This window comes from Oryzias latipes, chromosome 6, assembly GCF_053564925.1.
Source record: "Oryzias latipes strain Hd-rR chromosome 6, Olatipes_Hd-rR_3.1".
NCBI lineage: Eukaryota > Metazoa > Chordata > Actinopteri > Beloniformes > Adrianichthyidae > Oryzias > Oryzias latipes.
In genome coordinates, this window is record NC_136242.1 from 21800488 (window position 1) to 21813809 (window position 13322).

The window sequence follows — 13322 nt, forward strand, 5'->3', positions numbered from 1 at the left end:
ATGGTTCGATAACCAAACTTAAGTGAATCATTTTAAAATGCTGTCATTGGTTGCCAATGGATCTTGTTGGGACAGTAAGATCTGATATATCTTCATGTGAAAAAGTTGATATTTGTTGAAAGTCATTTAGTTCATGCTGCTTTACAGCAGAAATACTGCTTGAAGGACAGGGAGTGAGTCAGAAAGAGTCAAACTGCACCTGCCTGCAGAACTCTCATACTACATTTTAGCGATGACAGCCCACTCTGGTCATTGTGTACCTAGGACTTAGTGGGATGACATGGCATGAATACCGTCAGGGTTATGCTGGTGTAGGCAACTGACTGTGCCTCTATGGCCTTCTAAGGGCTGCCCTGGGTAGTGGGGGGGAAACAGATGCACCTGTCAATAGATTGACAGAAACAGAAGGAGGGAAAACTACGTTGAGGTGACAAGTTTAAAGAAAGCACTGTGGTCGTTCACCTGTCAATAGCAGGGGACAAGATAATAGCTGTAATGCATTAACCTACTTGCTATCACTTTTTTAGTAAAACTCCCACAAATGCAGCTGGAGTTCCCTTCATTGAAATAAAGATCTATTACTCCTTTAACACCGAAGATTTAGCTCCAGTGTTGACTAGCGTAACTTTTCAACTGTTCATGCAATTAACATATTCCCAACAGAGTCTAAAGAGAAAAGCAGCCTTGTGCTTTTCACTTAAGAAACTTTACGTTTTGTAGCATATCCGTGCAAAGCGGATATGAAAAGCTGCACTCCTCTTTATCAGAACGATCTGATTCACGTTGATCAAGTAAACGGTCGAAGTGTTACAGTATATCAAAGAATGTGTGTTATTAAGATGTCACTGGCAACATCTCCAGAGTTAAAGGAATAAATTACACCTATGGCATCCGATCAACTATATTACCAAAGGTATTCGCTCACCAATCGAAGTGGTCAGAATCAAGTGTCCTAATCACTTGGCCTGGCCACAGTTGTATAAAATCAAGCACTCAGGCATGCAGACTGTTTTTACAAACATTTGTGAAAGAATGAGCCACTTTCAGGAGCTCAGTGAATTCCAGGGTGGAACTGTCATCGGATGCCACCTGTGCAACAACTCCCATCATGAAATTTCCTCACTCCTAAATATTCCACAGTCAACTGTCAGCTCTTTCAGAACAAAATTTATGAGTTTGGGAACAACAGCAACTCAGCCACCAAGCTGTAGCCCATGTAAACTGACGGAGAGGGGTCAGCGGATGCTGAAGCGCATAGTGTAAAGAGGTGGTTGACCTGTGGTCAATTGCTACCAAGCTCCAAACTTCATGTGACTTCAGATTAACCCAAGTACAGTATGCAGGGAGCTTCATGGAATGGGTTTCCTTGGCCGAGCAGCTGCATCCAAGCCACACATCACCAAGTGCAATGCAAAGCGTTGGATGCAATGGTGTAAAGCATGCAGCCACTGGACTCTAGAGAAGTGGAGAATCATTCTCTGTAGTGACGAATCACGCTTTTCCATCTGGCAATCTGATGGACGAGTCTAGATTTGGAGGTTGCTAGGAGAATGGTACATTTTGGACTGTATTGTGTCGGGTGTGAAATTTGGTGGAGGAGGTATTATGGTGTGGGGTTGTTTTTCAATACTTGGGGTTGGCCATTTAGTTCCAGTAAAAGGAACTGACTGCTTCAGTATACGAAAACATTTTGGACAAAACCAATCCCCCCCAACTTGTGGGAACAGTTTGGAGCGGGCCCCGCGACCAAAATTCCGATAAACACACTCTTCAACCTTGTAGACAACCCTCCCAGAAGAGTTGAAGCTGTAATAGCTGCAAAAGGGGGGCCAACATCATATTGAACTCTATGGGTTAGGAATGGGATGGCACTTCAGTTCATATGTGAGTCATGGCAGGTGAGTCAATACTTTTGGTAATATAGTGTATACATCAGGCATGTCCAAAGTCCGGCATGGGCCTAATCCAGCATTTAAATTTCCAATGGATTTCAGGGTCATAAAATGCTACTCCAGCTCGTTCTAAGAACTACAATTTCTTGATTGTGATTGGCTAATTTATGTTATAAGCCTTTGTAAATCTGTGGCAAGAACTCGTGGCTACTTGACCATCAGAGCCTTAAGGGCCGAATGAAAACATAATGTTGGTTTCTGTGATCAAAACCACAGTGGTTTGTACTTTTGAATAAGATAACCGTTTGTATTATTTTCCTGTTCACATGATTGAACCCATATTTATTGTTTCCAAAAGGTTTTTTATTTTTATTTTGAGGCTTTAAATAAGAAATTCAGAGTAAGTTTGGTAAAAATGTATTTACTGTAGATATAATACTGTTCTATGTGAAGGAATAAAAAGTTGCAATTGCAAAAAAAATGTTCATTGACTAGTTCATTTGCATTTATTGTTATTATAAGGATTTAAAGAATCGTTGGCCCTCACACATTTTCAACTCACCAAAACTGACCCTCTTTGCAAAAAGTTTGGACAGCACTAATATACATGGTGACTATTAACTTTGGGTCTGTAATAGATATCTGGTAAGTGGTCTGTAAGTTCTTACTAACAGATAGACTTCTCATGCTAAGCATGAGGCCTATTGGGCAGAGGTACAGAAAGTTAACGAACCTCTTCTAAAGAACTTACCCGCTGGGCTGGAGCCCGAGCCACTTGGCACTGAAAGGTCTGTGGTATCCAGCATGCCACCTAATGAGATGCACAGAGTGACATGATTACCCATCTGCATCCTTTTGAAAGATAGCAGAAGTGTGTGATGGAGATGCCAGACCGGACATGAAACTGTCACACAGATCTATCCTCTCAAGCACAAAAAAGAGTGGCTTGTGTTCCATCAGTGTCATCACGGTGGGAAAATTGTTAAATATATTATTCAGAAGAGCAGCATCAGCGTGTTGTTTATGCTTAGCATGCTTATAAGAAGGAGCTCATGGTTGCAGCTTTCCAATTTAAGTTTGCATTTTCAGCATGCAAGTATCATGGTATTGGACAGCGGGATGTTTTTTCTGAGTGCCACCAAGCTGATGTTTTTGCACATAAAACTAAAAGTCAGCGTAAAGTTGAATTTCTTTTTTCAGTTTTTGAAACATGCTTATCTGATGTGACCTGTGCCAATGAAGAAAAACAAAGAGAGACGTGTGGATGACTGCACATTAAAAAGGAGTTATTTTCAGGAACAGGCATTCAGTAAACCCACCCTGCAAGTGGGTAGATACTAAGCAGTTTCGATGTGTGGTTAAAATTGAAAGAGGTATTTCACACCTACAGCTTGGGCTTCCATCGAATGCTGAGCAAAAAAGCCATTTGGACTGTGTAAGCCAAAGCAACCAAACAAGTCAGAATGAGATCACTTTACCAAAACACTTGTATGGTTAATGGTGTGATAATGAGCATTTTAGGGCAGTGGGAAAAAAGACCTCAAAAAAATTAGTTAAACCGTGTCAGTTTAAAATGGCTTGAGATCACAAGTCTTCAGGGCCATTGTGGTAGACATCCATCCATCACTAGCATTTGTCCAAATAATGAGACAGAAAGTGTGAAAGCAGCCCCATTGGTGTGGGCTAGGTGAGAGGCAAGAGCTAGTCTTTGGAAATAAATGCGTCTGGCCGCACATCACTAGCAACTTTTTTTTTTTTTTTAAACCAAGGAAGAAGTAATTTTTCTCATGTCTTTGTTGTTTTCACAAAGCTAAACATTTAACACAGACATGGGAGTTACAGTATATTAATCTTCTCAATCAATTAGAACCAGAACATCCGGGACAACTTGCTGCCACAACACACATCCACACAGGCACTCATCCAAAAAATTGTAATACAAAAAAAAAAGCAAGTGAACAAACTGATTGAGCTTGTTGCTCACTAACCTGCACCACCTGTACTGGTGGGCCTCTGAGATCCTCCACCGGATCCAGCATTCCTGTGCACGGAGGTCTGTGGTGGGGAGAGCATCCCACTCTCACTCAGCGAGGCAGTGGCTGCTGCAAGGGCTTGGCTGCCCTGATTCCCTCCCGCCTGGTACATGGCATTTGGATTGGAAACCGGCACGGCCACATGCATGGAAAAGTTCTGCTGGGGCAACGCTGTGGGCTAAAAGAAACAGACAAACACAAATATTAACACGCAGCGCATGCCGAAACACAAGCTCTGATGACTGTGATGGATGGGTCAGTAGCTATTGTGGGATCATAAACCGCCAAGTTTCCCAGAGGGGTTACTTTTAATGATGTCATGAAGTCAAAACCATTTTAAATGCAGTACATTAAAAAAAACAAAAAACAGGATATACTACTTTTCAACTGTAAACACTTTAAAAAGCTTTATTACAAAATAAATACAGAAAATACAGAATGTCAATAATAAAGAGCATACACAAAACACAGAGAGCAAATAACCACATGACATGCATACAGCTGATCACTTCAGCATTGCAACAGTCAGCACTTAAGACACAGCTTCCACCATTTACAACAACAAGCTGGAGTTTGTTTCCCTCCAAAGCAGACAATGGTGAGATCTACAGCTACGAGAATCCCAACTCATTCGCATCTGCCTCCACAGTGCTGACTGTGCTAAAAGAGTTAAGTGAGAACAACAGGTGCCGGTGAAAGCGCTTCACCACAGAGTTATCCAGTCAGCCAGGCTGGCGTTGTAATTAGTTTGTTAATGGCAAAGTGGTGTTCTTCATGTCAGGAAAGAAAAGAAAACAGCTGCTAAGTAGCATATGATGTTGCACAAGTCTAAAACTGTCATGCATGATAAGATCACAAAAGACCTGTGACATTTTCGATCGTCCGCTGATGTGCTCCTTGAAGCAGAGCAGATACACTCTGTTATTTTTCAAAAAGAATTATTTTTGAACTTTTTTTTTTAAGTTACTACACTGTGAGGAAAAAGTTAAGGCAAAAAAATGTAACAGAAAAATATTTTTTTTGTTATACAAGTCCATGACTCCAAAAAAAAAGTATTTTTAGGAAAAATAAAATAATATACTTAGTATATGTCCTGCCTGTTCTTATCATATTAATACACACGGGGCTTTATTTTTAAAAAGCCATAAGTGCAAAAATAGCGTGCAATATTTCTAACAGAAACATGCAACATTTGAACCTTTTAATTACGTGTGATCTTATCAGGGTGTGCCAGAACAAATCAACAGGAGTGCACACCCAGTTATGGATGCATTTTTCTAAAGGTACAGTAGTTGTGAAAGAAGTTAAAAAAAAAAAAAAAGTTTCTGGAGGGATAACACCAAGAGAGAAGAGTTAAGTGAGCAAAAAAGAAAAAAAAAGGAAGAAAGAATATCCTTTGTTAAGCAAGAACATTCCATATACAGTACTTACGATTTTATGATTTCTCATCATATTATCAAACTCTTCATTAATTTTTTTATACTTTTCTTCTGTGTGAGGAGTGAGGACATATGAGGCATCAGGGTCCGGGCTATCACAACCTCTGTGTTCTTTCTTGTTTAGCGCCTGTAGTGAACATCAACATAAAGACAGGAATGAACACAAAATAGCAGAGGGCAGGAAAAGTACTTACACCACAGCGCTTGTACATTAAATCACTCTCTTCGCTTAGTTTGCCGAAATGGTCGTCCATGAGGGGGCTGTGCCCGAAACAGTCATCGGGATCAGGACTAGCACAGTCATTATGGCCTTTGTTTCTCAATTTCTGAAATGAAATTGCACATTTAAAATGACAAAAAAAAAAAAATAATACAAAAATGTGGCTCTACGTTTTGCTACTTTTCTCCCACAGTGCTGTGACAATATTTTGGACTTATTTTGGAAGCAACAATACAATAAAAGAGAAATGTTACTGCATGAATATATAATTTGTGGCAAAGAAAAAATGGGAGTAACTAAAAAAAAAGAATGAGTCCTGCAGCAGATGGTGCGTCACCTATAGAAGTCTCAACTATCTTCGTCATATTATGGAGCTGCTCTGGGTCTGTATGAAGGTGCCGTCTTAGCCAAATTTTGGTCAAAATGTTTAAGAACAATTGAACAGCCAATTGTTTAAGTTTTGCATAATGTGTTCATTAAAAAAAAAAGTATCCTGACGTTGAACATAAACACATGATGCAGCAATGACGGGCTGTTAAACTGCTTTACCTCAGAGTGATAAAAGAAAAAAAGGTGAGATGTTGCTTCATTTTGTCATACATAATAGGAATGAAAGTCCTCAATTTTTCCTTTTCTTCTTTTTGAGTACCGTCTTCTCCCTCTATGTGTGATTTTTTTTTCTTTATGCGTGTGTTCATTTTTCATTTCATTTCAGTTCCCATAATCCATCCATCTGGAGGATGGCACATCCAGGCTGTTCCTCGGTACGGCTGTCACTAGTGGGATCTTTCTCACAGTTAATGCATGAATAGAAGTGATTATCAAATGTGGTTAAATGTGCTTATCTGAGCATGAAATTGAGCAATTAGAATAAAAGCAAAGAGCTAGTAAGGGTAGTGTGCTGTGGATTTATGAAGAGAATACTCTAACTTCTGAGGGGGGAAAATATATCAGACAACTAAACACTTTCTTTCTGACTGTTCTCTGCTCCTCATTACAGCTCTGAATAGCTGTGTTAACAAGACTTGCTGACAGCATGTGACAGCTTGTGATATCAAGGAAGTGTACATCAAAACATGATTTATGTGAAGCTCTGAAGCCTCCTCTATCGGGCTGCTGCAGGTCCACACCGGCTCCCTGCCCTCTCTATGGATTGCCTTGGGGGGCCTCGTCTTTACAGGAAGGTCAGTGGCTTCTGTGGATGCGAGGGTCAGAATGTGAGCCGGAGAAGAAGAACCTATACTCACTAATGAGACCTCACTCTCTGCATCTGGTCCCTATCAAATGGTAGTGTGGAAAATGTGTCTGTGTGCGCATGAGAGTAACAGAAACTATATGAGTGGGAGTGCGTAGCGCATATGTGCAATGACTGTATGTTGTGTGAGGCAAGCAAAGGGGTGGGGGTTAGTGCTACAGCTGCTGCATCCTCTGACAGTGATCTGACAGCACACTTAGGTCTTTTCAGACAATGTGACTAACCCATTGTCACTCACCACAACCTCAATATAAGCTACATCTCCTAAAACCTGTGGCTTGGCACTACAAAGCTCCTGCATTGCGCTTCTGCTCTTTAATATCAGTTGATGTAAATTTGCTTCAGGCTCCACCTCTTTACTAATTATTCATAGCATGAAATTGTCTGAGGTGCTATTTTTTAGGCATAACAACAATGTTAATCAGCACCATACAGACAGGACTGTGTCAACAGTGAAGATGGAAAGAAGGAAGTTGGGAAAAAATACCCACACATACGGAGTGTCCACAATGCCCGAAGGAGACCGAGAGAAAGAACTGGATAATGAATGACTGTTGCCGCACCACAGATACATTACTGCTTGGTGTGGTACAGAGCAGAGACATTCTTCTCATTCTGAGAAAACGCCTTGCTGGTTCATTTCCTGTTTACTAAGGCACCCTCTTTAGTTAGGGTCCTGAAAGGCCTGTGTTTACTGGAGTTAAACTATGCACTTTCTCCATGAGGGAGTCAAAGATCTGATCTCAACCTGCAAATTTAAGTTTGAACCTGCTTATTATGGGAAATATTGTGGTTGGACTGGTCGGGCACAGCTGCGCAAGATGGGCAATGTTGTGCTACTTTCACAACAAGATTGGCCAGTCTTCAGCGGGACACACCCATTGGCCTGAGCCATGTAGGGAGGGGTTGTAAAGCACTGTGGGTGAGCAGAACCAAACTGGAGCACTTGGGAGCAGACACAACTCAGACCTAGTCCAAAGCAATAAAAAAAACTAGGTGTACTGCATTATACTTCTCAAAAATGTTTATGAAGAATGTTATGTATGGACATGGTTAATGCTAATTAAACGTTCAAGTCAGAGAACATAAATGCAATTCTTTATTCGTTGACTCTGAGAGTTTTGGATGCCCCAAAGAGACTCCCAACAGCTTCTAGTTAATGGATCACTAAGTAAGCACATGGCCAAACAGGTGCAAGTCTTCCAAACACCTGTCGAGACATAGATTCACATACTGGCCAATCAGAAGCCATCCAGCAAATTCATGACCATGGCAGGGGGTAGCCCCAGAGGGCACCCAACCAACAGATCCGCTATGTTCCCATGTATTTCTATGACAGACACAAGAGAATTTCCCACTCTGACTCACTAATACAGTGAAACCGCAAAAAAACTATAATTTACCAATTGTTGTAATAATATTCTGATTAAAATCGTTTTAATAGACATGCAATAAAGGGATAGGAACAAACTATTTTGTCAAACAAGTTTGAAGAATTATTGGTAAAAAAATCAAATATAAGCACGGAGTAATTGATTACAGTATCTCTTTTGGACAAACCCCTCTTTGAGTGTGTCTCTTCATGTCCATCAGGGTGCTTATGTGATACATCAACTTCACTTAGAAATGTTTTCCACAGCGGAAAGCTTTAAAGCTTTGTTATTGACCATTGTTATTAACCTTGCTGTTACCATGAGCAACCGTTGGGCAAAGTAAGTGCCTCCTCAAGTTTGTAGTACATGTTCAGTGCAGGAGGCTGAAAAAGCAGTGAGAAGAAAATGTACAAAATATTAACAGTAAAAAGTTTTATGCTGGGTTTAAAATACCAGATTTGCTTTGATATTTATCATTTATTAGTTATGTCTTTATTATTTTACAAATTAAGCCATAAAAATTGGCATAAACCACCAACAGAACCTCTCTGCTTCTTAAGAATCGTCAGAGAAATAAGTCTGAACAATTAGTGCTGCAATAACTCATCTATGTAAATCATTTATGTAACTTGTTTATAAAGTGTACAACAGCGTACAAGTAAATGGTGGGGAAAAGAAGGCATGTAGTGGTTAAAAGTCTCTATTCACATTTGTGGGGGAGACAAGAGCGCATGACTTTACCACAAGTTCTGAACCACTCGAAGCAGCTTTGTGATTTGGAGTCAAAAAGGAGCTTTAAAATAGCATTGGTTATAGGAAAAGAACCTACTGCCTGGTTCACCAACGCTCAGATACAAAGCCATTTATGGGAAAATAGCCTGTAGAGAAATAAAGTGAAGTACATCATGAATGTTTAATCCATTGAGTTTCTCCTCAAGCCTTCCCCTAAGTACACAGAAGCTATAGTTTAACCAGTTGCTGTACTGCGGCCACCCCTCACCTCATTTTAGCTGGAACACCAGCGCCTCTCACGTTGCACTGCTGTGAACCACCACTGGTACCTGCTGCTACACCAGGCAAGATTGCATGATAATCCTTATGACGTTGCTATTGTGTCCGAGCCGTTCCACATAATGCACTTCTCAAAGAACTTCTTTGAACCCGATCGCACCAAGAAATCAGCATAGAGGGCTAGCTGATAGGAAGGCTTTTATCTACTAAGGGATATTTACTGTTACATAACACCTAACAAGACTTCCCCTACCATCATGTTCCCTTTCCCCTGTGGTGTAGTACTCTGCACTTGAGGGGGAAAAAACAAGCTCTTTTTTTTTTTGGTTTGGTTTCTGTTCTGAATCTGATTCAGTCCAACACTAGGTTACTGTATTAAAGGAATCCTTCTCTAGCCATTTGTCACCACACATTGTGATGTGTGAGAAAATGAATATTAGATAAGGAGGACTGTGTAATTCACATTTTTCCTTTAACCCCGTGATAATTACACATTGCAAAAAAGGGTTGATATCAGGATATGAGGCTGGATTAATGTTCTTTCTTTAGATAACTCTATTGAGTCACTGACAGAAAAAGCAGCAGAAAAGAGAAAAGCTGACAGCTCGACTGTTGCATTATGTTTCAGCATTGTTTTCTTGCAGCTGCCAAAGACCCAACATACAGTGGCCTCCAATAATTTATTTGCTTTTGGCCTAAACATCTGTACCTATATTTGTGAATTCAGAAAAAGGCAGATCATGTTTAAGATTAAATATGTTTGGTCTAAATATGGAAATTGATGTTCCCTGTTATTAAACTCCCATTAGTTGTCATACATCTGTGTGTGTGAAATTTGTTCTCCACTGAGGGAGCGGTGACAAAGCCACGCTCCAGAACCATTTGGTAGTTTAACCCCCTTATCCAACCCCTTCATGTTGAGTATCAAGCAGGGAGGCACTGAGTCCCATTAGAAACTCTTTGGTATGACTCCACTGTGAATTTGAACTCATAACCTTCCAATGTCAAGGCAGATACACTCCCACAAGGCCACTGAATTCATCAGTAAAAGTGTATTATTTTAATGTTGTCATAACAGTGTGGTGATTCGCTTTGTCATTTTTCTAGATTTTTTTAAATCTTGTGCTTTAGATTAAAATTCTTTTTCACACCACTTTTACAGATAATGTTACGTTTGGGACTTCAATTTAAATCTATTTTCTGTCCACCAATGAAGTACTTCCAGGTTGCATGTAAAGCTATCCTCCATGCACATTCATTTTATTTTATTTTTTTCCAAAGCATGTGACTTATTAGGTTAAAAAGTGTTTTTCTTATTAATTATAATCATAATGACCACTTTTTCCGGTGCACTTTTTTAAAACGAAAGACCAGTTTATAATCCTGAGCGCCTTTTATATGAATTAATTCTGGTTGTGTTTACTGATGTTGAAGTGATTTTGAGAGGTACACGGTGCTCCGTCCAAATGTTTGGTTGAGTGTTATTATGAATACGCTGATGTGTAGCTGTGTCAGATTGTGTTTTTTTATGTTATCCGTTGGGACTTAGCATAGTCACAGTAACTTTTGTTTTTACAGTATTTGTCTGTTTTTTCCTTATGTTGCAAACAAGGTTGGGAGTTACAGATATTGTGACTATGCCTGATGTGTAACATGTTCGTAACAAGTTTTATGACTACTCTGAATCCAATAATCATCATGATTCATCTGACTGATGGACTTATCTCTGATTCTTTTGTATCACTTAGTGTACCTTGTAGCTCAGCACACCTAATAAATGACATAAGTTTGAAAATACAACATTAATTGACGGTACGGCTTATGAACCGGTGCGCCCTATAGTGGGAAAAATAGGTACTGTGTTTTCTTTTTGCATCAGTGGGGTGTTTTTATAGTTTTGCTTTGTGGAATTCTCACACATTATCGAAAGGCTAAAATTAATTTAGCTTTTTCCTAATTGCTGTTAATTTTGTCATTTTTTGTTAAACTTGTGTTACATTTTTAAAAGAAACTTAAGGTGTCCAAACTGCTAACGAAAGTGTAGTTTTTGAGGGATTCTAATCTAAATATTTAACATAAACAAACAACTACACATAAAAAGATTTACATATGACCCAACAGCATATTTCAAATCTTCTGCTCTGTCTCCCTGTTTTGTGTCTCCCTGGTCACTGAGTGGATCATTAGTTGTCGGGGCCATTGAAACCGTACCCTCAACCCTGAACTCCCATTCCTGCTTCCCTCTAAAATATTCATGAGGACAATTAGGAGTTCCGATAAGATGAGTATGGAGGACTCGGGGGCACGTGGCCAAGAAGGCAGGATGTTACTTCTTTTCACCAACACTCTATACCCTCAACACAGACCCGTCTTCATCAATCTGTGGCCTGACAGCCCGTCTTTTCACCCCGAGTCAAGCCAGGTGCTCATGAGAATGTGGTAAAGTGCCATTCTGCCATCCGGCTTTGCTCTGTCCTTTCATCTGGATGCAGGGGGCTGGCCCCACTGCCCCAAAAATGCAAGGGCAACAGGATCATTGTTGCAAAACCTATCTCAAATGAGCAAGGACTTACTTTGCCCACAAAGAAATGTCACTGAATTCAGACCTGCCTGGGGCTTGTGGCTAGAACAATAACCTACAACTAGTGCCACAATCAGTGTATAACTAGATTGACCTGAATTAGGCAAAGGCGTCATTTCTTATTTTAGTTTGTTATATGCTTTGTGTGGTTTAAGCTACGTTTTAGAAATTAATCATGCCTGCCTATGCAACAACATGCACCACAACCAACGGTTTAAAAATGTATTTTTCAAATTAGCAGTGTCCAAAAATGTCATTAAAATGACTGTCAACAGATTTAACAACAACAGACCTTTTTGTGTTCAAACCTGTTTTTGAAAGGGTACAAGGGCTATCCCTATTTTAGCAAGCTTTATGTCCACAAAGGTGACGCTTAAAGTAACAATAAAGACCCTCTAACTTCTGATTACAATGTTTTTTTGTTTTCCTAAACTTTTCACAAATAACAGCAATCAGAAAGTAGTGGGGGGAAAAATAGTGTTCATTTAATTCCAGGGAAAAAAACATTTTTTTTTTGTTTAAAGTACCGGTACAACTTTTAGAGCTTTTGCTCCATGATGAACAAACCCATGTTTTTTGTTCCCATGTCCATTAGCTCATAAATGTCACTAGAAAAGTACAGTTTAAAGGACTCTATTGTGGCTTACGGTTTTTGTTATTTTGTCTCTTTTCATTCTTTGTGGATGTGTCTCTTTTCATTGTGGGCTCTCTGAGAGATCCTCAGTTTGAAATGAGACATATGTAACATAGTTGAGAGGGTGGAAAAAGGCTCTGACGTCAATGAAGCACGACATGTGCCAAAAGCAAAAATCTCTTAGCAGTAACCTGGTAACAAGCATCTCTCACACACAAACACACACCAAACTGTGGGTGAAGGATTCGAAATGCAGAAAAAAACAGTGTGGGTACTGGTTAAGGTGGGTCTGTCTCTGATGACCAAACCCTTAAAAGGTCGGATCTTACAGGAGAACAGACATGTAACAGAGTATAGCAATAAGCTAACGATGAAAATCACCTCAAATAACCTATTACTTGGAGGAAAACTTCAAAGTCGAATGGTGAGATTTTGTTTTTCCAACAAAAAACCCAGACGAAAAAAAGTCCTTGTCCAACAAAATTAATTTATTATCTTTTTTTTGTTGTTTGTTTGTTAGTTTGTTCAACTTGGACTCATTTTCTAAGGCTTTAGGGGTTGTGACCAAGTGAATAATTCATTTCCCCAGAAAGTGACTTATTTCTAACCTGGAGGGGTCATTCCACCTCTTCAAGCAAAGAATTACGGCCTAAGACTTCTCAACTCAACCGGTTTACATTGCAAGCTGCTTTAGCAATAGCTGGGGGTCATGATCTAAAAAGGCCAAAATGGCTACATCATCTGCAAACAGCAGAAACTGGGTTCCAAAGCTCCAAAACTCCAGTTGTTCTGCCATTTGGCTGCATCAGGAAAATGTTGTCCATCACAGTTGTGAGCATCATCAGTGACAACTGGCGACCCTGGCAGAGTCCAAATCACACTGG

At 39.8% G+C, this 13322-nt stretch overlaps 1 protein-coding gene across 16 annotated transcripts in view; it reads right to left on the minus strand.

The window, feature by feature from the left end:
• Window positions 1-13322, minus strand: part of mef2aa (myocyte enhancer factor 2aa) — a 65892-nt gene that overhangs the window by 13807 nt on the left and 38763 nt on the right. For 5 of the 16 annotated variants that reach the window (XM_023955850.2, XM_023955852.2, XM_078949352.1 and 2 more), the window contains exons 4-5: window positions 5559-5690; window positions 3881-4103 (exon numbers count right to left, since the gene is read on the minus strand). In XM_023955850.2, coding sequence (XP_023811618.1) covers window positions 3881-4103; window positions 5559-5690 — 355 coding nt within the window. Of the gene's footprint in view, window positions 1-2643; window positions 2704-3880; window positions 4104-5356; window positions 5492-5558; window positions 5691-13322 lie in introns of all 16 variants that reach the window. The other 11 variants (XM_023955846.2, XM_078949348.1, XM_078949345.1 and 8 more) reach the window with 3 other exon arrangements.